The 21,452-nt window shown below is 42.2% G+C and overlaps 11 protein-coding genes across 11 annotated transcripts; 9 read left to right on the top strand and 2 right to left on the bottom strand.

Annotated features, from left to right (window-relative positions):
* Positions 1 to 139: 139 nt before the first annotated feature.
* On the top strand, positions 140 to 1,849 carry SAMD00019534_046980 (hypothetical protein; the record flags this gene model as incomplete). Its single annotated transcript, XM_012900188.1, has 3 exons — positions 140 to 806; positions 873 to 1,112; positions 1,200 to 1,849. 3 exons carry the CDS (start codon positions 140 to 142, stop codon positions 1,847 to 1,849), a joined length of 1,557 nt encoding a protein of 518 aa, XP_012755642.1.
* Positions 1,850 to 2,434: 585 nt separating this feature from the next.
* SAMD00019534_046970 (hypothetical protein) lies at positions 2,435 to 3,424 on the top strand (the record flags this gene model as incomplete). The annotated part of the gene is made up of 1 exon (XM_012900187.1): positions 2,435 to 3,424. A coding segment is annotated over one exon (990 nt), but the record flags the coding sequence as incomplete, so codon positions are not given.
* Positions 3,425 to 3,996: 572 nt separating this feature from the next.
* Positions 3,997 to 6,022, top strand: SAMD00019534_046960 (hypothetical protein; the record flags this gene model as incomplete). Its single annotated transcript, XM_012900186.1, has 3 exons — positions 3,997 to 4,404; positions 4,468 to 4,605; positions 4,673 to 6,022. Coding segments are annotated over 3 exons (1,896 nt in total), but the record flags the coding sequence as incomplete, so codon positions are not given.
* A 450-nt stretch (positions 6,023 to 6,472) lies between these two features.
* SAMD00019534_046950 (hypothetical protein) lies at positions 6,473 to 7,822 on the top strand (the record flags this gene model as incomplete). Its single annotated transcript, XM_012900185.1, has 2 exons — positions 6,473 to 7,032; positions 7,111 to 7,822. The coding sequence occupies 2 exons, from the start codon at positions 6,473 to 6,475 to the stop codon at positions 7,820 to 7,822; spliced, it is 1,272 nt and encodes a 423-aa protein (XP_012755639.1).
* A 1,797-nt stretch (positions 7,823 to 9,619) lies between these two features.
* On the top strand, positions 9,620 to 10,920 carry SAMD00019534_046940 (hypothetical protein; the record flags this gene model as incomplete). The annotated part of the gene is made up of 4 exons (XM_012900184.1): positions 9,620 to 9,862; positions 9,938 to 10,363; positions 10,436 to 10,695; positions 10,761 to 10,920. 4 exons carry the CDS (start codon positions 9,620 to 9,622, stop codon positions 10,918 to 10,920), a joined length of 1,089 nt encoding a protein of 362 aa, XP_012755638.1.
* A 134-nt stretch (positions 10,921 to 11,054) lies between these two features.
* Positions 11,055 to 12,421, bottom strand: SAMD00019534_046930 (hypothetical protein; the record flags this gene model as incomplete). Its single annotated transcript, XM_012900183.1, has 3 exons — positions 11,055 to 11,395; positions 11,471 to 11,920; positions 12,010 to 12,421. 3 exons carry the CDS (start codon positions 12,419 to 12,421, stop codon positions 11,055 to 11,057), a joined length of 1,203 nt encoding a protein of 400 aa, XP_012755637.1.
* A 1,680-nt stretch (positions 12,422 to 14,101) lies between these two features.
* SAMD00019534_046920 (hypothetical protein) lies at positions 14,102 to 14,722 on the top strand (the record flags this gene model as incomplete). Its single annotated transcript, XM_012900182.1, has 2 exons — positions 14,102 to 14,551; positions 14,621 to 14,722. 2 exons carry the CDS (start codon positions 14,102 to 14,104, stop codon positions 14,720 to 14,722), a joined length of 552 nt encoding a protein of 183 aa, XP_012755636.1.
* A 2,049-nt stretch (positions 14,723 to 16,771) lies between these two features.
* On the top strand, positions 16,772 to 17,425 carry SAMD00019534_046910 (hypothetical protein; the record flags this gene model as incomplete). The annotated part of the gene is made up of 1 exon (XM_012900181.1): positions 16,772 to 17,425. The coding sequence occupies one exon, from the start codon at positions 16,772 to 16,774 to the stop codon at positions 17,423 to 17,425; it is 654 nt and encodes a 217-aa protein (XP_012755635.1).
* Positions 17,426 to 18,097: 672 nt separating this feature from the next.
* Positions 18,098 to 19,314, top strand: SAMD00019534_046900 (hypothetical protein; the record flags this gene model as incomplete). The annotated part of the gene is made up of 3 exons (XM_012900180.1): positions 18,098 to 18,146; positions 18,239 to 18,276; positions 18,352 to 19,314. 3 exons carry the CDS (start codon positions 18,098 to 18,100, stop codon positions 19,312 to 19,314), a joined length of 1,050 nt encoding a protein of 349 aa, XP_012755634.1.
* A 248-nt stretch (positions 19,315 to 19,562) lies between these two features.
* On the top strand, positions 19,563 to 20,831 carry SAMD00019534_046890 (hypothetical protein; the record flags this gene model as incomplete). The annotated part of the gene is made up of 2 exons (XM_012900179.1): positions 19,563 to 20,067; positions 20,146 to 20,831. 2 exons carry the CDS (start codon positions 19,563 to 19,565, stop codon positions 20,829 to 20,831), a joined length of 1,191 nt encoding a protein of 396 aa, XP_012755633.1.
* Positions 20,832 to 20,983: 152 nt separating this feature from the next.
* Positions 20,984 to 21,196, bottom strand: SAMD00019534_046880 (hypothetical protein; the record flags this gene model as incomplete). The annotated part of the gene is made up of 1 exon (XM_012900178.1): positions 20,984 to 21,196. One exon carries the CDS (start codon positions 21,194 to 21,196, stop codon positions 20,984 to 20,986), a length of 213 nt encoding a protein of 70 aa, XP_012755632.1.
* Between the last annotated feature and the right edge of the window lie 256 nt (positions 21,197 to 21,452).

Raw genomic sequence — 21,452 nt, 5'->3', positions numbered from 1 at the left:
CCAGCGGCTGTACTTTGGTCCGACGAACGATGCGTCACCTGACTGTCGCAAGAAATACAACTTCACGACTCCCACCTGGAACTGCTACATTGATTGCCAGCAGACGGACATCCTGCTGCCCCTCACGCGGCAGTATCTGATGCGTGACGTCATGCCCACGGCCATCTCCATCATGTCGCACCTGCTCCGCATACCCACACGTGAAGGACCACTGCGCCTCAACAAAGGCATCTACGACCTGAAGAATGGACAGTGTGGCGATGGTAATGGCATCTACATCCATCGTCACTACATCGACGAGGGAATCGAGGACGCCGACCTGCTCCTCTATTTAACAGCTCGGCCCTTTCCCAAGGTCGACACCATGGCCTTTGGCATGCCTTGCAACTTCGACTACGATACGACCTCCTACAAGCGCACAATCTTTGGTCGCCCGCTAGCTGGCTACATCAACCTCAATCCCAACCAGATGAACAACTTTGCCAACACAAGCTCACAGTACACCTTTGAGAAGGCGGTCGTCGTCACACTGCACGAGATGATTCACGTGATGGGCTTTACGCCAAACTTGTACTCAAGCTATCTGGATCGTGATGGAAACCCACATGAACAGCCAATCATTCACAGCAAGTCCTATGGCGTCAATCCAAGCAATGTCACATCCTACCAGAACTCATCAAAGATTTCCACTCCTCAAGTCACTCGTGCGGCACGTACCTTCTATGACTGTCCCGAATGCGATGGAATGGAGTTGGAAATGGGCTGCAATGATACAATTCGCAACACTGCCAATCCAAACATGATTTGTAAGTAGTACAATCTATTAGGAGGAGAGGACAACAACATTAACTTAACTCCAATCATCATATTAGGCGCACATTGGGAGTCTAGAGTGGCGTACTCAGAGATCATGACATCACAGGATTCTCCAGACATGGTGATATCCGTACTCACACTGGCATTGCTTCAGGATATGGGATGGTATCTCGTGGATACGAATATGGTACAACAGATGCATTGGGGACATGGACAAGGATGTCAATTCCTGGAAAACCGTTGCGAGAGCTGGTACAAAGGCAAACAGAGAGGTCTATTTTGTACCGAGCCCAAAGGTATGCTTGGACTGGACTGGACTAGACTAGGCTGGGCTGTCATCACAATCACACCAAACTAACACACTCACCACTCACATCAATCAGGTAAACAGAACACGACATGGCTAAAGAACTACTCTTATTGTACTCATGATGCAAAGGCAATCGGCTTTTGTAATCTAAAGTATTATGGTAATGAATATATTCCAGATTATTATCAACACTTTGCTGATCCAACACTGGGCGGTCCAAAGAATACCGATTACTGTCCATTCATACAAACGGATGGAGAGCATAATCTGTGCGAGGCACAGTTGGGCGACGTCAATGCCAAGTGCTTCATGCTTACCAACACCAGACAGAATCAGACCGTGCCCAAGTGCTTCAACACACGATGCACACCTGGCGGAGTGCTTCAGATCAAAGTCGACAATTGTTATTTCGACTGTCCTTTGGAGGGAGGCGAGATCCAACGAACTGGTGCACAGGGCAACTGGACGCTGCAATGTCCACCCAATGTCCTCTGTCGCCAGAGCAATCTGGATATGCTGATGGTGCGCGGCTCACTCAATATCGACGACCCGCCATTTTGGAAGTCCTACAAGTTCTACATTCCAATGTCTGTTGCTGGTGTGATCCTGATTGCCAGTTGCATTGGTGGCTTCATCTTTTATACCAAGGTACTGGCAAAGAGGCATATAAGCAGTGTACATGCCGATACAGAGTTGAAGACAATTAAACAGCAACAACATTAGTTGGTTGTGATTGATGGTGTCTGTCTTCGTTGATGGTTGTTTGTTTCACAAACAATCAGAAACGGTAAGGCATTGTCATGATGCCATGTATCCCAGTAATCAAGTAATCATTGGATCTTTCATTCATTCAATCAATCATGTCTGCTAGCCTGTCACAGATACTTCCCAATCCAACTGCGTGCTATCGAATGTACGGTTGCGTGTACTTGCAGGACATGGCACAGAGTCTAGAACGATAGATACCAACTGCTATCTATTTATCTCTCCAACCATCCCTTGAGTGTGAGGCAACGAAGTATAACTTGCCCTTTAAGGCCATTTTTCCTATTTCGGGACAAAGTTGTAAAAACACCCCACATCCAAACACTTTTTTGTTCGTCAGTTTGCCTAACCGAATGTCCGTTTATGATGGGGACAGGTTTGGAATACAAATATTGGTACGTTATTATTATTATTAGATGTGGTTGATGTTGTATTCGATCAAATAACAAATACCCTAACAATCAATCATCAAATAATTTTATACAGATAGAGATTATTTATTTTAAAATTTTTTTATTTTGTTTTAAAATTATTAATATTACTATGATGGAGCCAATCACAGAGGAAGTTGAGGAATTACCAAACCCAACAATTGATCAATCACAAGAACAACCACAACAACAACAACTCAAATCATCATCTACAACAACAACATTAATATTAAAAAATTACAATCACAACACAAGCAGCAAGGACAACAAGGATAACAAGGAAAACAAAGTCAACAACAATAATATAAATATAACAAAGGATGCAATCTTGGACAACTATGACAATAACTTGTCTAGCAAGTGCACATTCTGTCAACAGAATATCAAACAGATACAATGGATACCACACATGAACCAATGTCTACAATTGGCTATAACTATATCAAATGTCGACTCCAACATCAACTACAATAATAATGAATATACTACAAAACAAGAGACAGAGGAGATAAGATCGGATATAAAGAGTCTAAAGAGAAAGTTGGGTGAGATGGAGTGTGGAGTTGACCCTAGAGTTTTGCGTCGAGAGGACCCAGAGTACCAAGATTGTGTAGTCGAGAAATGTTTGATGGATCCTGTGTGGAGCTCGATGAAGGCTGTCATTGTGTTTGGTAACCTACACATCCGTTTATGTCATGCACAACACTTCTACAACGACGACTTTGTCAACAAGTTTGTTCAATCCTATGGTAATATCAAGCCTCGATCAATGTCCCCTTCATCTCCACGCTCCAAGAACCATACATGCAAGATGTGTCATAAACAAGTAACTGGATTCTACTATCTCACCAACTCTGTCTTTGATCACAAAGTCTACATGTGTGGTCTATCATGTATAGTCAAGTCCTTCAAGACTCTACCAAATCATCAACATCATCATACAACGACACCAACCAACAACAACAACAATATAATCAACAACAACAACAACAATAATAATAAGATGAATGGACAACAACAAGTTCCAACAAAGATGATGAGGTCCACAAGCCCAACAAACATGGCTCCAGCGATTGAGGTATCCAAGCCAACAATAATAGTTTAAACAACAATATATTTTAGTTTATTAAACCTTTACTATAACATACTTTACCTTTCTTTGCATCTTATTACTTATACCTTGATTTATTGCATTGACTTTCAGACATTCAATCATAGACAAGAGTGATCAATCAGTCCCATTGAAGGGAAAAATACCACGTTTTTGAGATTTTTTGATTGATTGTCCGTCATTATTCGATGAATGCCTTTCTGGTGAGGTGTCGTTTTTCAACTTAGTAATCATTCTTTGATGTCCTTTACCTTGAGGTGAGGCCATTCTATTCCATTATAATATCTCTTGAAAAGGTAAAGATGATTGAGGGTCTCCTTTTATTTATTTAAAAGTCATAATGTTAAGTCGGACCTAACAAGATTTGTTTATTTTATTATTTATTTATTACACAGATACAATGACTTCAATTACAAAATTAATAATTACCATTCTTCTTGGAATCCTATATGTTTCAGGAGAACCCAACTATCCTAGTATGTAATAATATTAATTTATTTCTAGAATACCCTAACATGTTCATCAATTTTCACATTTAATATATAGATTCATACACAATTGGAGTTGCTATTTTTGATCATATCCCTTCAAAGAATACCAACTTTGAACCTGATCTTAGTGTTGAAGGATTGACAACTAAATTAGTTAAGGATTCTTTAAACTCAACATCAAAGGTACCAGAATTATCAGCAAATGCTGACTTGACACATGGTCGTATAGTTGATCCAGCATTATTCCCAACATTCTTTGCCAACAAGCCAAACATCAACAAGTTTGTTTTGTACAATATCAACTTTAACCTTACCAATGACACCATTGGACAATATACCTTCGATAAATCAATCAACTTTTTCCCCATCAATTTCAAAGGATGGGATACCGATCCCCAGTACCGAGTGTACACAGATGCAGCTGGAAACTACCAAAACTTCCACTACTGTATGAGGATCAATGTATTGTTCAACTACACTGTAAGTACACATCGATGGCACCAAGATTGGAGTGAATTACTAACATTGAACACGTGACCATAGGGTAATGAGAGATTGAATGTTAGAGGAGATGATGATGTTTGGGTCTATGTGAACAACTACTTGTTCTTGGACATGGGTGGACTTCATCATCCAGAGGACCAGTCAAGGAACTTCTTAGGATTGCAAGGATTGCAAATAGTATGTTTGAAATTGAATGATTGGGAACAATCGATTTGATTGATACTGACCCTTACGGAATCAATAGGGCAATCTATATCCACTGGACATCTTCCAATGTGATAGACATACGACTGAGGCCACGATGAAGATTGTTGCCAACTTCAAATTTGTTTGTGATCATGTGGACTACTGTGGAGTGTGCAATGGTGATGGTTCTGCATGCTGCAGTGCCGAAGCTGGTGGAGACTGTGATGATAAGAATGCATGCACAATCGATGCTTGTCCATCGAGACTGACTCCTGGCGTCAACTCGACCAACTTCCAATCGTTCTGCACTCATCTTGATCCATGCGCTGCAAAGAATGCATCCGATCCATGCTACACATGGGCCTGTGACGGCATTGGTTGCACCAAGACTAGTGCCAAGACCTGTCCATTGGTCAAGTGTCAGGTGTCCACGGGTTGCAACTCGAATGAGGGTGGCTGCCAGTACAGTCCCAAGTGCGCAGCTTCAGACGTCTGCACCAACACAGTCTGTGATGCCAAGACTGAGGAGTGCCTCAGCACACCGGTCAACTGCACGGGATCCGATCCATGCATGGACTATGTCTGTAACAAGGACAAGGGTGGTTGTGTGTCCAAGGACAAGACCTGTCTCCCTGACAACCCAGCTGCCTGCACGATCTACTCGTGCGCACCAGGCGCAGGCTGCACTTCAAGGTTGTTGAACAGTACCGAGTGCAACTGTTGTGATCCAAGCAAGACACCCAAGTGCAAGGTGGCCAAGTGCAACTCTTCAACAGGACAATGCGAGTACAGTGATGTCAATGTGAGTGATGGAAAGGCCTGCACCATCGACGCGTGCGATCCAATCACCGGTGTGATCACCCACACGCCAATAGTGTGCAAGGGATGCCAGACCTGCAATCCAAGCAACGGTACATGTGTAGACACCAACAGCCAGTGCACGAATGGCAACGCATGCTCAGTCGGCAAGTGCAGCAACGGTTCATGCTCATTCGTCACCAACACATGCGACGATGGCAACCTGTGCACTATTGACTCTTGTGTCGCTGGTGCTGGCTGCAAGTATCAGAACAAGACCTGTCCAGATGTCGGCCTGTGTCAAGTGGGCTCATGTCTCGTCAACGGTACATGTGGCGCCACCACCAGAAACTGCACGACCACAAAGTTCTGTAAGGTTGCCAAGTGCGATGACAAGCTTGGCTGTGTGGAGGAGGACAGAGACTGTGTGCCAACCAAGCCCGAGTGCCAAGTCGGCGTATGCAATGAGCAGACTAAGCAATGCGAGTTCAAAGATCGCAAGCCATTATCCTGGAGATGTAAGAAGACATCGAGTGGTCACTCAAAACGCGCCAACCCAACTGCCCTACTATGTCTAGTCATTGCCACTGTGATGTTTGTAATGTCATTCATATAGATATACAATACAGATAGACATCGAGTGTACATTCTTCGAATGATCTAGATGCTTCGTGGTTGTGTCGAATAAAACATCATGTTGACCCAACTTCTTGTTCATTTAAATTACAAACAAAGAAGTAGAATGAATACAAATACATACCAGAAGGTAGGGATTGATCCTCTATCTGTTGAAGAACTGGCAAATGTACGATCATCATTACATCCTGTGTTGAGTGATCATGAAGAGAGAGGATTGGAACTAGGTATGATTGAATGAATGATTGATAGAATGAATGAATGAATGAACGAATTACTTACTCGCTCAAGTTCGATAGTCACTATATATATAACAGAGGTACAACCTCAGAGTGCCAATAAGTTGTTGGCAGAGCTTAATAAGTTGATAGGGAAACATGATAAGGACAAGGAGTTGTTGGTTGAATTACAGCATTTGAAGAAGATGAGAAAGGTAGAGGACTCAAGTGCACCCAGTACATCCACTCCTGTTGTTGACGATGATAACAGTAATGGCAGTGTCAATGTCAATGTCAATGTCAATGTCAAAGTTAATGTCGATGTAACCTGCGATGTCAATGGTATCGATACAAGCAAGGCTGATGACAATGTGTGTGATGAGGAGGATGACAAGAAGACCAAGGCAAAGAAGAATAAGAAGCAACAACAACAACAACACCAAAAGAACAATATCAAGTTACAACTGTTACTCTGTCCACACGATAGATATCCAAACTTGTTGAACTATTTCAACGAGGCCTCAACTCAGAATATCGATGACAAGTCTACTTCTTCATATGGTGATGAATCGATCAAAAGAACAACTCAAATCCATGATATGGTATACCGCGAGTGTACACCATTCCAATCAGATCTGATATCTCTGTTGAACCGCAATAAGCTTACAGTTACCACGGCAGATGTTCCGCGATACCCACCATTGACACATGCAATATGGACTGAATGGAACAAGATATGGCCACTAGTGTTCAAGTCACACTTCTTGTAAGTGCCCTCCATCTGTTGTTGCATGGGACAACCCTGATTGATTGATCAATCACTAACATTGCTCCATCTATGTAGCTCAACTCCATTGGTACCAACTTTGGAGGATATTGAACTAAGTCGCATGGTAACATTCATGAAGAGAGCCATCAAGCAAGCAAACATTGCAAAGAGTCTTGGATTCAATCCAGTTGGATGTGTCATTGTTGATCCAGAGACCGATGAGGTGCATGTGGCCACTCACGATATGTCACCGTCATCATCATCATCTGGCAAGATGGCAGCAACATGTAATCACTTGTTGTCTCCAATACTATCACATTGCACAATGAATGCCATTCACAAACTGGCCGAACAACATCAATCGGTGCATGCTACCAAACTAAAGATGGCAGGAATCGATCTGTCAACAAGCAATGGCGTTCAAACACATCCAAACAGCGAGGAAGATGCATACCTTGCCACAGACCTATGTCTGTACATCACTAGAGAGCCATGTATCATGTGTTCAATGGCATTGGTACACAGTAGAATCAAACGAGTTGTCTTTGGTACTCCACAGCCTCAAGCTGGTGGACTTGGAGGCACACTCAAAGTGCACACACAAAAGTCAATCAATCATCGTTTCCAAGTCTATCGAGGTATTCTCCAAGAACAATGTCAAGCATTGTTGGATGTCGATGACAACAATAACAACAGTAATAGTAGTGGCGACGGCAGCAGCAGTAGCATTAGTAGCATTAGCAGTGTCAGTAGTTGTAGTACCATCGATAAGGTATTAATGACTTGATTCGAAACACTCGTCGGCATCATAAATGATCCTTCATTCATTCTCGCACTTTCATTCCTTGGATGGTCATGGAGATATATATTCCCTGTCGCTTGTCAACACACTCTCTTCTTAAGTGCATGCTTACACAAAGTGATACAACCAACCCACATCATACACAGAAGAGAGAGAGAGAGTTGTTGTGCCTCATCAGTTAGTCAAGTCAGTTCAAAGAATATGGTCCCGTTTTAGTAATAAAACCACATATATGTATATGTATGTATTAAGTGGTGGGCATAGAGATAGTATCTGTAACTATTTATGGATGTTATTACAATTATTTATAATGTTGATCCGATGACCTTAACTGATTTAATCCATGTTGTTGTTGTTATAACAAATAATGATATTACTATATTTGTAACACTACACACATCTAGAGAGGGTAGTGGTGAATGTGGATGAAGAATTATTAATAGATGGGGGGTAGTGATTGTCCTGACTTCTCATACACACACAAACACTGTGAACAGATTCACACACAACAACATCGATGTTGTTGTTGATTCGGCAACAGTAGTGTATAATAAGTAACACATCATTCCCTCTATCGATGATAATGTGTGAAAGAGTGAGGGAATCAAACACACTGCCACACACTTACACAACCACCATTGCCTCTAACACACGGATGGATGGAAGGATAGATGGCGCGGAATCATGTTCAGACCAACACAACACAGACCAAAGACAACACAACACGACACTCTCACTCACACTCACACTCACACCTAAGGTGGTGGGTGTATTCGTAATGACCGAGCACACTCATCGAACAACATACCGCTAACAGCCTCAAACACTCTCAGGTGAGTGAGAAATGGCATTGAGCGCGCGCGTTTGAGAGAGACGGACTAGAGAGAGAGCTCGCTGATATATCCGGAGATACATTGTAGACATTTGCATTCCTGCATCAATCCCATCAACTACAACACTACTTCCAACCTTTCTACGAGATTGTCCAATAACATTACCTAGACATTCATTCTAGCTCTGACATCACACCTGAGAGTTAGCTCATTATCACTCACTCAACACTCAAACACTCAAACACTCAATCAATCAATCTACACTCTACTCATCAGTGACAAATCAAATCAATCAAATCAATCAATCAATCTTTCGGACAAAGACAACAGAGAGACGATAACAGACAGACTCACTGACAGGACATCGATCCATCCATTCAACCAATCATACATCATATCTCTCGATTGATTGAGTCCACACACATGATTGACGACTCTGCCCCATCATCCACAGCCATCATCATCGATTCGTTGTAACACATTCAACTTGCTCCACCCTTCAAACACACGGCGGTCAATTATAATATTCGGTAGTACTATTACATTACATTAGCTGAGCGACGTCAGACAGATAGAAAGGGAGGGACAACACAACTATTGCCATTGCAATACAAACTTATTAGACAACCTACAACGACAAACCATTACAATCAGTAAATCATTATCCACCTCCTCCACTTCTGACTACTACTACAACAACTTAACTTCACACATCTCCCCAAGGGAATATAATATTATTATCATCATACTATATATATCAACTCATTGTCAACATCATCCGAATTCCATTGTATAACCCTGCCTTACATCTCCCCATCCATCAAACAATCCATTACATCGCCCATCACAACAACAACTTTCAAAGTACAGTACATATCCATTATTATTATTATTATATTATTTATTATTATTATTATTATTATATATTATTATATAGATACTTCACAATATGGAACCAATTTCCATTCATTCTTTGGAGAATAGATTAAATGTCCCCGTGGAGCCTGTCGAGGAAGAGTTCCTCTACCAGCACGACGGTGCCGATAGGGTCGACAGTCAATCATTCGAAGTTATATCACAAGTTGGCAATGGTGCCTATGGCGAGGTCTGCATTGTCAAACATAAAGAATCAGATATGATATATGCATTGAAGAAGATACCTTATCTTGATGCATATGATACAGAATTAGTTGTAAGTTATTAATTATTTATTTCCATGTTTTCTGGAAAATTAACTAATATTAATATTTATTATAATTTAATGTAGAAAAAAAGAGCAATGAGAGAAAGAGACGCTATGATTGCTAATAATGAAAAGGCCAGTCAGAGATCACCTCAATTATATTATGCATTCATTGATAAGGAGGAGGGATGCTTCAACTTGGTGATGGAGTACATATCGGGTGGAGATTTCAACCATCATGTCTACAAACGATTGTGTGACAACAACCCTTTTACCAACGATGATATCCAGTTCTATATCGCCGAGATCTTAGTCTGCATTGAGCAATTCCACAACATGGGATTCCTGCATCGTGACATCAAGCCCGAGAACCTACTGATCAACCGAGACGGTCATCTAGTTCTCTGTGACTATGGCAGTTGCAAAGAAATCGCCAATCTCAGTTCCAACACCAAGGAGCTGGGCAATACACCTCCAAACTTCTCATCATTCTTGAGAAATCCGAACAATGTATGTATCCAGAGTTCAAAGACCTTGGTCCTTTGACACATGGCTAACTGACTAATCAATCATACAACATAGTCATACACAGGTTATATTGGTACACCACAATATATGGCAGTGGAAGTTGTCCAAGGCATAGTCTACTCCAAGTTGTGTGACTATTGGTCTTTGGGCTGCATCCTATTCGAGCTACTCACTGGTAGTCCATTGTTTGTCGAGTCGCCAGACACCACTGAACAAAAGATTAGACAAAACATTGGCAACTGGAGAGGATTGTTGAACACCGCCTTCAGCAAGAATAAGAATATACCAAAGTCTGCAGAGTCCCTCATTAGAGAGTATGTATATTCATTCATTCGATCTATAATGTACATTCAACTAATCAACTTCCAACCATTCATAGTCTTATTGCACCAGAGAGAAAGAGATTGGATTCTACATCGATCAAGAAACATCCATTCTTTGAGGGAATTGATTGGGATGCCATAACCAATCTCCAGGCTCAGCCTCCTTATATCCCGACAGCAGCTCATCCAGCTGACACTGCTTGCAAAGGACAATGAAGACATGACCTCATCATTTAAACTCAACTAATAAAACTACATTAATTGATTAGACAAGAAGGAAGAAGGTTGTTGGTTTATGTATGCAAACTATACATGAGTGAATGAATGGATTGGAAGGAGGTAGGTAGGTGTTACTGCTGCTTCGCCGCTGAGCCCTTCTCAGTGATAACGAAACATCCGACGGTGATGTCATCAGGTTTGCCACCTTTGGAGTTGTAGCGCACTGCGTGTGGCGTGTTTGAATTGGGATCGATGGATTTCTTGCGCGCCGTGTCCGCCAGATGCTGGAAGAAGCTCTGTATCGAATTGACCTTCTTTATCGCCTCCAGTATCTCCTCGTCAAACACATTATCAAAGAAGCCATCTGTGCCAATTACTACAATATCATTCTCCTGTACCTCAAGGTCCTGGTAATCGCCATTGGAAGGTCGATCCAATGATTGTTGTCCAAGTTGATATGGACAGTTTGGTTCTGAACAGATGGTCGCATAATGTTAGTGTCAGCTCTGTCTGTTGTCACCCATCAACAACAATTACATCAACATACTGTGTGTCTGTTCCCTTGAACGATAGGACACTTTGTCCTTCCTGATGACGATGAAGGATGAATCGCCAACGAGACCACTGTAGAGTCGTGATCCGGATAACTTCAATATACATATGGTCGAGCTGCCTGGCACTCGATTCGTTGTGTTGACATAGGCATGCTCGATCAACTCATATGGGTTGTAGTGTGGATGTTCGTTCGCTATACTCTGGGCATACTGCATCAGGCCCCTGCTATACTCTCCACTGTCCACGCCAACTGATCGCCATGATCCAACGCCATCCGCTACGCCAACCGTTGTAAAGTCGTTTGATAAGAAATGAGAGTCTTCGCAAATCGTCGGTTGTTTACCGAATGAGTTGATGATACCATTGAAGTAGTATCTCTTTGTATAATTCTTAATTGATTGTATACTATATGTTTGAGTCTTTACATCTGCAAAGTCAATCTCTGGTTATGTATGTCAAGTATATCGTCGTCAATATGAGTTGTTGAAGGTGATACATTGCTCATGCAATGCAAGTCATGTCAAGTCATACCTATTGACATCATTCCATTGACACCATTGACAAACTTCAGCTTGAATGCAGGGTTATCTTTGATGTTCACAAGTAGATGTGACTCACTCTGTGTGATGTTGAATACAGGTGCATTACTACCTGCATTATTGTTGTTGTTTGAATGCCCTAGTGATGATAATGATATTGCTGCTGCAGTTGTCGTTGATGATGTTGCTGCAGGCTTTGAAGATGCGATATTCGCGATGCCTCCTCCGCCTCCATTTGTAGCGTTGTGTAGTTGAAGTTGTTGATTCGAGTGCAGTGGTCCACGTTCTAAGTTGGACACTGATCGAGGCAATCCCAGAGGACTAACCGAACCCAATGTACGAGTAATAGTCGCAGCTGAAGTATTACTATTCGATATTGATGAAGATGCTGCTGTCGAGTTCATAACTAACAACCAACCTAATATCTACTACTACTACTACAAACTACTACTTCTATAATAATTATATCTTTACTCTCTCTCTTTATCAATATAGCTACTACTTTAAATTAAATAAGATATTTTGTTGAACAAGATGTGGACCTGGTTTGGTCTTTGGTGTTGTTGTTTCAAAACACCTGCTCATTCATACATCTTCAGTTTCATTTTAGTTACTCGACTTGAATATTTATATGTATCAACATATAATATAAATTAGAAGAAGTAACATCAACAACTATTTGTATGGATCGTTTCTTATTTATCGGTATATATAAATATCTAGTTTTTAAGATGATTATCGTTTACGAAAATATCTTGAGTAGGGATATTTTCGTTAACGATGGATGACACTCAAATATCCAATGCAAGATCTTAAAACATACCAAAAAAACGAAAGGATACAGTTTATAAATAACCTAGGTCTAGAGATATATATAATATATAAAATAATCATAATAATAATAATATATATATTCAAGTAAATGACAAGTTCAAAGTTGTTAATGATAACAACTTTGATGTTGTTGGTATTATGCAGTTCCTACAATGTGTTTGCGAGTTGGAATATGACAAACTCAGTAAGGCTGAAAAATAAGTCAGCTAATATATTTGGAGTACATTATGAATATGCATTGTTGGATCTTCAATTGGATCGTGACTTATATACATATATATCAATACCATGTCCAAACTTCACTTTGCCAGCAGCACCTCAGTCGGATATCGATTGTACTTGTGACTATGCCAGTCATACTCATTGTGGAAAGACAGTATCAGGCAACCCTTCATGCAAACCATGTAATAATGGACCATGTCAAAATGATATATGGTATACATTGGAGGCAAACAAGACCATTGTTGTCAACCTACCACGACTACAACCATTCCAGAATATCTTTCTAAGATACCTCCCTTCAAACTTAAGTATCCCAGAGGCATTAATGGTATGTTCCATTGATCTATCCAACTCATGGAACTGGAACTAACAAATTCCTTCCAAACTTTTAATTTGAGAGCAGAGATGATTGGTAGAACAAACTTTTCAGAGACGATAATGTTGTCAGTTCAAGGTGGAGTTAGTTCAGATGCTCATTCTTATACAATAATATGCCCTTCAGACACTGTCGCACCATATTGGACTCGTACCACATCATACTTTCAAGCAGAGGTGTATGACTATGTTGGAAATATATCATTCACTTTATATTCAAGTCCTGTTCCACCTGTTTATAACAACACATCACAATCATCAAACAAACAAGTAACGACATCATGCAACAACATTACAAAGGATCATCAATGTATTGATAATGGACAACTCATTCTAAGAACTGATTCACCATTGATGTACACACTCATTGTTGATCAACCTTTTATACTCTCAATACATTGTCGAGCAACTGATATCAAATCAAACATTTACATCTCCGATCTCTATCCAAGTCCCAACATCACGCATCATCAATGGAGAATATATTATATAGGATGTAAGTATCCAACAACTTCGTTATCTCGATCTTCACTGACTCACTTGTCGTGATCACAGTAAAACACTATTATTCAGATGATTTCTTGGGAACATTGCCTATGACACCTTGGAAGAATGGGAAGAGCAAGGTGCTGTACATCAAGTTTGATGTTAGTATGACTAATCTGTCATGTGTGCTGACTACTCATGCAAATGCGTGGAGGGTACCAGTGTTTACAAATGATAGAGTGGCATCCACATTGAAGTACTACAATGGTGCCATACTGCTACATCAAGAAGGTTCAGTGGATATTGGTGAAACATACTTTGGAGCACAACGAACTGGTCCCTTCCAGATTGGTTACCCAATGAACACCTTGACTCCATTCTGGCCTTTACCGCCTTCAATGATACATGATCCATACCTCACACAGTTGTATCCAGAACAAGACTTGAACAAGATTGAGATGATCGTTGACGACACTACATTCAGTCCTCAAAGATTCCAAGCAACATATCAACTATCACAAAGGACCAATGACTACATTATCAACTACAACAACCTGCTCACTCTATCCCAAGCCAGGTTACAATTCACTGGTGTATTCATTGACATTGATGGAAATGTATGTTAACACTCATTGGAACCATTCCAATCACTCAATCATACTGACCCACTCAATCAATCAACTTAGGTGTTGGATGATGTCTTAGACTTGGAGTTCGGTGAATTCAATCAATCGTGTGATTACAACAAGTATGATGGTATAGTTGATCAGATCATCAGTTTGTCATGACATGTCAACCACGAATGATAATATTCAATTGATGACTCAACGATACAATATGGATCTATTCTCATTCCGTGATGAATGGATATCATGTATGAATCAAGCAACCAATCTATTATTGTTGGAACGAAAGAATATAACTGCACTATCCAATCAATGTCAAGAGGATACTGGAGACTACATCAATGATCCTTGTTGTAGCAAGTCTGCCAAGTTCAAACAATGTTGCCAAGCTCGCGAGATATCAATGTCGATCGACAGCCTTGCCGGATTCCAAACCGCCGAGCTAAATCTATGTACCAGTCCTTCATGTACTCAATCAGTTCTCCAAGACTACCATACATCAAGGTCACGAGTTGATCGTGAGTGCGCACTGTCGCTCCTAGACATCAACTTGGCACAATATGAACTGATCCAAGTACTTCAACAATGCAAAGATCAAGCATATACGATGCCATGGTGTGATAGTGATGATCAATGTCCGTCAGGGTCAACATGCAATGTGCACACTCGCAAATGCATCATCCCGCTCATCCAGCAAGACAAGTCTTACATCTTGTGTATCCTTCAACATGCTCCAATCTCCGTCATCTTCACACTCAAGCTCCAACTTGGATTGTCCAACTCATCCAATGATAACCAGTTGCTCATCGACTCTGTTTACAACTCGTTCAGAATGATTGATTGCACATCCAGCATTGATAACTCGTACCGCACAGTCTACCAGCTCCGCACGTCCACCGTACAGGTCATGAACTGTCTTGATCAATACTGTCCTCTGCCACACAGTATCTACTCCGACTACTATGGACCAGTTATAGGAATACCATTTGGGTTCAAGACTCAGGACACTTGTATGCTCAATGGCATCTGTCCCAACTCAACAAGGATGTGCGATTACTACGAGACATCAAGTCAGTGTGTCCGATGCAAGGACATGAGCTTCTGTGGACACTGCTCATCAAACAAAACTTTATGTCATGTATTGGATGGATTCAATCAAACATCATGTCAAGAAATGTCCAAGCCATTGTGTATGCTACCCAATGGCAAATACAATTTCACTGCCAATGCCGAGGAATGTGCGGACCTTGGAGAATGTACTGGAAACTGTGGATATGCATGTAAAGGATCATACACTGGATGTTACGCAAACCTCACTCCATCGTTGTGCAATCAAACTTCATCAATGACTTTCACTGATGGTATATGCCAGGTCACAGATATGCTCAATCAATCAAGTTGTCAACATTCAGGATACTTATGGCTTGTTTGCTCTACTTTGCCCATCGGAAGAGTGTCATGCTAAAGGATTGGAATGGGTCTGTCAAGTCAAGCCAGTACCATGCACCAAGGAGAAGTGTCTTGCTGGATCTGGTTCATGCTCAGATGATTACTACTTCACATTTGAAACAGTTGGTAGTACAAGGTTGACCACACAAGGCACAACATCAGTCTATGGTCTATGTGTTCGCAATCATTCAGTGATCCATCAGCCATCTAATCAATATGTCTGTGAAGGATATGAATACGAGAGTCCAATGGGCTGCTACCCGATATTTGTTGTTCAATGGAAGAATGAATGTCTGTCACAAGGTCCTGAGTACTGGTGGTGGGACGCAGCAGACAGTCAAACAAAATGCGAATCAAATATGGGTTGCATGATGTCCAACTACGCCAATCCATTGGGGCAAGTCAGATTCAACGAGATGAGCCAGGGTGAGTGTGACCAATGTCAATCAAGCCCAGACTTGTACAAGTGGACCAACAAGTTCAAATGGACCCCTGGACGATGGCTACCTGGTGTTATGGTTCAACCATCATGGTACAGCAACCTTGGATTTGTAAACACATCATCCTATGGCTACTCATTCAGCATCAATGGATTCAGCACTGAACTTAGCAACATTATGAAGTTTGACATCATTCGATCAAGTTGTCAATTCCAACGAGTAAAGGACAGTGTTGAGAGTGGCATGTAGTTGTTCAGGTAGAGGTGGTAGTCAATGCTTCCAATCAACATCAGTACCAACTCAAGAAGTCAGAGTTTGTTCAATGGAGGCCAAGAAGTACCAAGTAATCAATGGATACATTCAATTCAACACCAACTCTGTCTCGGACTCGTGTGTGCTAATCACTCTGTCAGAGATCAGCAGGGAGACATATGCTTTGCAACCATCCCGAGTGCCGCTCAGTGCTGAATTCTTTAGCTACAAGTCTCCAATCAGGTATGGAATCACCAATCGCCGTGGATCATTTGTTGGCATCATACAGAATGATGGAATCAGGATACAAGGTGAGGTCAATAACTTCACAATCTGTCAAGTTATATCTCGATCAAATCCCGACTTCCCTTTCAAAGACATTGCAATGATATACAGTAGTGGAGGCGGTACATCATCCTCGTTCATTCTACAAGATGCACAACTCAATGGACAAGATATGGTATGTGTCAACTTCACAATGCCAAGCATTAATGGAGGCAACAACAATGTGACATTGTTCCCTGTGTCCCGAATTGCAGACTGGCGAGAATCAAAGGAGTTCTTCAACTTGGAACAACGCGTGATGATATACATATTGGCCTTCATATTTGGAATGTGTGCAGTATGGGGACTATTCCAATTGACTGGGATCACCTACAAACTGGTCACAAAGATAGAGGTGCCCAAATTGGTTCATGCTCTCATCCTGTCAATCACAGCATAGATGGCATCGGACTATGTCTTGGTCATTCTTCCAACATTCATCTACTTCACATGCTTCTCATTCATACTTGGATTATGGTACATCATCAGTGTGTGTATAACTCAGGGGGCCCCCTATCCAACATTACAATCGCTTCGCGATTTCCATTATTTACTTCCAATTACTCTTTTATATTCTTTTATATTTCTTTTGGGGAGTCTAGGGAGGATAATAATAATAATAATAATAATAAAGAGTATGTGTCGACAAACTTGGGGAGGATGGGGAGGAGAATGGGGAGGGAATAATAAAGTGTATCTGTCGCAACTTGGGGAGGGAAGGGAGGGGAATAGGGATAGGGAAATTGGGGAAAAAGAGGATGTGTATCGACATAGGGAGGTTGGGGAGTCAATGGTGGAAACTTTTTAATAATTGAAAGAAATTATTTGATTCTTAAATTTCTTCCACCATCGACTCCCCGACTCCCTGTTTGGACACTGTTACTCTTTTTGGTTGATTTGATCATCCCTGAAACTCCCTGAGAAGATGTGGTGAGTAAAAGTGAGGTTTGTTGGTTGAGGGGTTGAAGTTCCTGTGCCATATAAAATCAATCATGAGTGGGTGATTGGATGATAGGTCAATCAAAGAGGTTCATTACCTTGCACTCCACCACTTCATTCATACAAAGAGATAATGGCTGATGTCATTGGAAACGAGGAGTCCTCATCATCACAGCTACTATGTAAGTCTCATCCAAGAGAACACAAACTTCCCAAGGTCACAGAGTAAAGAAGAAGGCAAAGAAGGCACATTCACCTTCACCACCAACATCAGTTCCATGGATCCCAACCAGAGTTGAACAACTCCAAAATGTACGTACAATAATTGTTATCACTCAATCTCATGCTCATACGACTGCACTCCAGCAATACCATCTTATTGTACAGAACCTAGAGGATGATGATCTGTCTGCTCTGCCCACCCGCTATGTCCTCGAAGAGAATGTGTCACTGGAGCGATTCCTCAGCTACGAGAAGGGCAACCCCAAGGTCAAACTCCAGTACGACAATGGAACTGTGTATATCACACAGCTTTATCCATCCGTCATTCACGATCGGATCGCGCCTTGGATAATGGTGTACATGATTCAGAATCGAATGGATCATCTGATGAGTGAACAAGGAAGGATGATGGATGTTGCACCCGGAATTAGATACATGGCCGACAATTGCATCATTCCAACCGGTAGACCCGATCCTGTTGCTGGAGGTCTCTTGGCATCCAACCCAGGCAACCATCCATTTCCTATTATCATCATCGAAGTCGGAGTGCACTCCTCATCTCTTGACCTGCTTCATCAACGGGCCGTCAACTATCTTGGTGCAACCACGGACATTCAGTTCGTGATATGCATCAAGCTCTTCTCACGATACCCAAACCAGAATCATCTTGGTGGACCTGTCAATGCATTAGGTGTACCTCCTGCAACTACTTTCTGTGCACTGGCATTCTTGTATCGCAGAGCAGCTGGCTTAGCTCCAATCAGACCAACACACGTTGTATCCTTTGGGGCGAGACCGCTTGTCCATGGACCAACTATCACCTTCTTCACTGGTCTTGGAGTTCCCCAAGCTTCAATATTGGGATACAAACATCCAATTGCCGCTAACCCCTACTTTGCACCTCCTGCTCCTGTGCTCGGTGTACTTCCTCCTGCTGTGCCTGCCCAATATCTGCTCCAACTTCCAATTGCCGAGGTCTTCAATGGCGTTCCTGGTGGTGTCCCAGTTATTCACCCACCAGGACTACTAGGTCCTGATGATCCGGGTCTGCCAAATCCAGCAACAATCGATGTTGACTTGTGTACTCTCAGGAAGATGATCGAGGCAACTCCAAACTTCCACTACTAGCCTGTTGACCAATCCAAACATGTACATAATATTGTTTCTCTCCAATAGATATAAGAATGCCATCAATTAAACATCATTATCAATCAGACCCGGAGTTCAGAGAACGCCACAAGGCCTACATCAAAGAAAAGGTCAAGTGTGAGTGTGGCTTTGAAGTGGGTCGCACCAATCTCAATCGACACAAACAGGGCTACATTCACAAGCAGTTGATGGCCAACAAATAATTCTAAATGATTATCTTTAGTAACATGCCAGCAACCTACAGCACAACCAGACTCAACAACCTCGACTGTCAGATGAGACATTACGCGGGAGCCTACAATCGTGACACGATCAGAATGATTGCACAACGGCTCAGTGACGATCTCTATCATGATGGTTCTGCTGCTCGTCTCGAGGTCGCAATCGAATACGCCAATCGTCAATATCGCTCGGGCAAGTTCACAAAGGCAGGTGATGCGATCAGTCTGTTCAACCCAGATGAGTACGATGGCAAGCCCCTCGACGATCTCACGATCAAGGGCTTCTACATCTTTATCATTCATCCTAACCTCAGAGCAGGCGGCTGTAATGGCAAATACAACGACTGCTTTTACGACTGCCTCAAAGCCGCCTATCCAGACGAGGTGACGGAACACTTTAGCACGCCATGGATCTTCAAGCGATTCTTCAAACTAGAGCGCAACGCCATGGTGCCACTCAAGCTCCGCAAAGTGATCGAGAAGAAGCTCAAGATCTGTATCAATGTCAAAGGTGATTAATGCAATACCTCAACCGAGAACTACGTCCGAGTCGTCAATCTCAAACTAACCAACGAGCACTACACTTTAGACAAGGAGGGATCATTTGAGCCCAAGGGCATCATCCTCAAGAGATACAACGATGACAGAATACTCCCAGTAGTGGCGTACAAGTGGGACGACGACAATGATCAAGTGCAGATCTACGATGGCACCACTCACAGCACAATGAGCAAGGCATCACTGGTCGAGGAGCTCAAGAAACAAAAGTTCGATGCCAAGTGTCGATACATCAAAGTAGAGGCTGCCAAGAAGAGGAAGAGCAAGAAGCCCATCAAGACGCTGGAGGAGACATGGCTGGACTTTATCAAAGACGCCGACGCACTCAAAGAAGGTACCAATGGCATCATCGATTTGTACTTTACAGGATCAAACATTAATAAGGCCGCCCTCAACCTATTCAGCAAACACAACAAGCATGTCATTCCAGATATCATCGAACAAGAGGAAGCCAAGTGGATAGCCAAGGCATCGAATGGACCATTGAGGTTCGCCGACACATACAATGGCCCTCTTTACAAGTACGACGTCTCTGGCATGTACGCCGCCATCATGAGAAGCAGCACATTCTCAGTCCCGATTAAGAAAGGCGAGTTCCATCAAATGACTAACGAGGAGCTCAGTAAGGCTCCGTGCTCAGTAAGTACATACCCACAACCCTATCCAGAGTCTCCACCACCTTACTCTCCTTGGATAGGATTGGCCCAACCCAGATGATAGGTCAGTACCCAAATGGATAATCAGTTGACCAATCATTCAATGAGGCCAATGAACGATCAGAATTATAATTGCATCCAATGGTGATATCTCGTTGTATAACTGATTGTATCCATCATGGTTGTACCAATAAGTAGCCATGCCAACTTGTATCAAACTAACCATATGCTGATCATTGCTACTGTGTTGATGCTACTGCTACTGCTGCTGCTACTGCTACTGCTGCTGCTGCTACTGCTACTGCTGCTGCTACTGCTGCTACTGCTGCTACTGCTGCTACTGCTGCTACTGCTGCTACTGCTGCTGGTGCTAGGTTTAGGCTCACCATCTCGAGCCTGCAAACAACGTCTGAGGTCGCCATGCATGCTCCTGTGCCAACTGGAGCTGGTGTCAAGAGACGCAAGGTCAAGCTTGCCAATGAGCTCAGTGCCTACCTCGACCAACCAACCGTCAAGGGGAGARGAATCCTCTTGACTATTGGAAGACCATGAGGAACCAGTTCCCTACCTTGGCGATGATTCATCCTTACGGATATTGTGGGGATGGACGAGGTTAGTCGGCAAGAGTTGGAATTGGATTGGTTGTCTAGGGTGCACATGTCCTTTGTTGATCGAACCATTG

The sequence above is a fragment of the Acytostelium subglobosum genome, assembly GCF_000787575.1.
Source record: "Acytostelium subglobosum LB1 DNA, scaffold: scaffold8, whole genome shotgun sequence".
In the NCBI taxonomy this organism is placed as follows: domain Eukaryota; phylum Evosea; class Eumycetozoa; order Acytosteliales; family Acytosteliaceae; genus Acytostelium; species Acytostelium subglobosum.
This window is presented reverse-complemented; position numbering and strand designations above follow the sequence as displayed.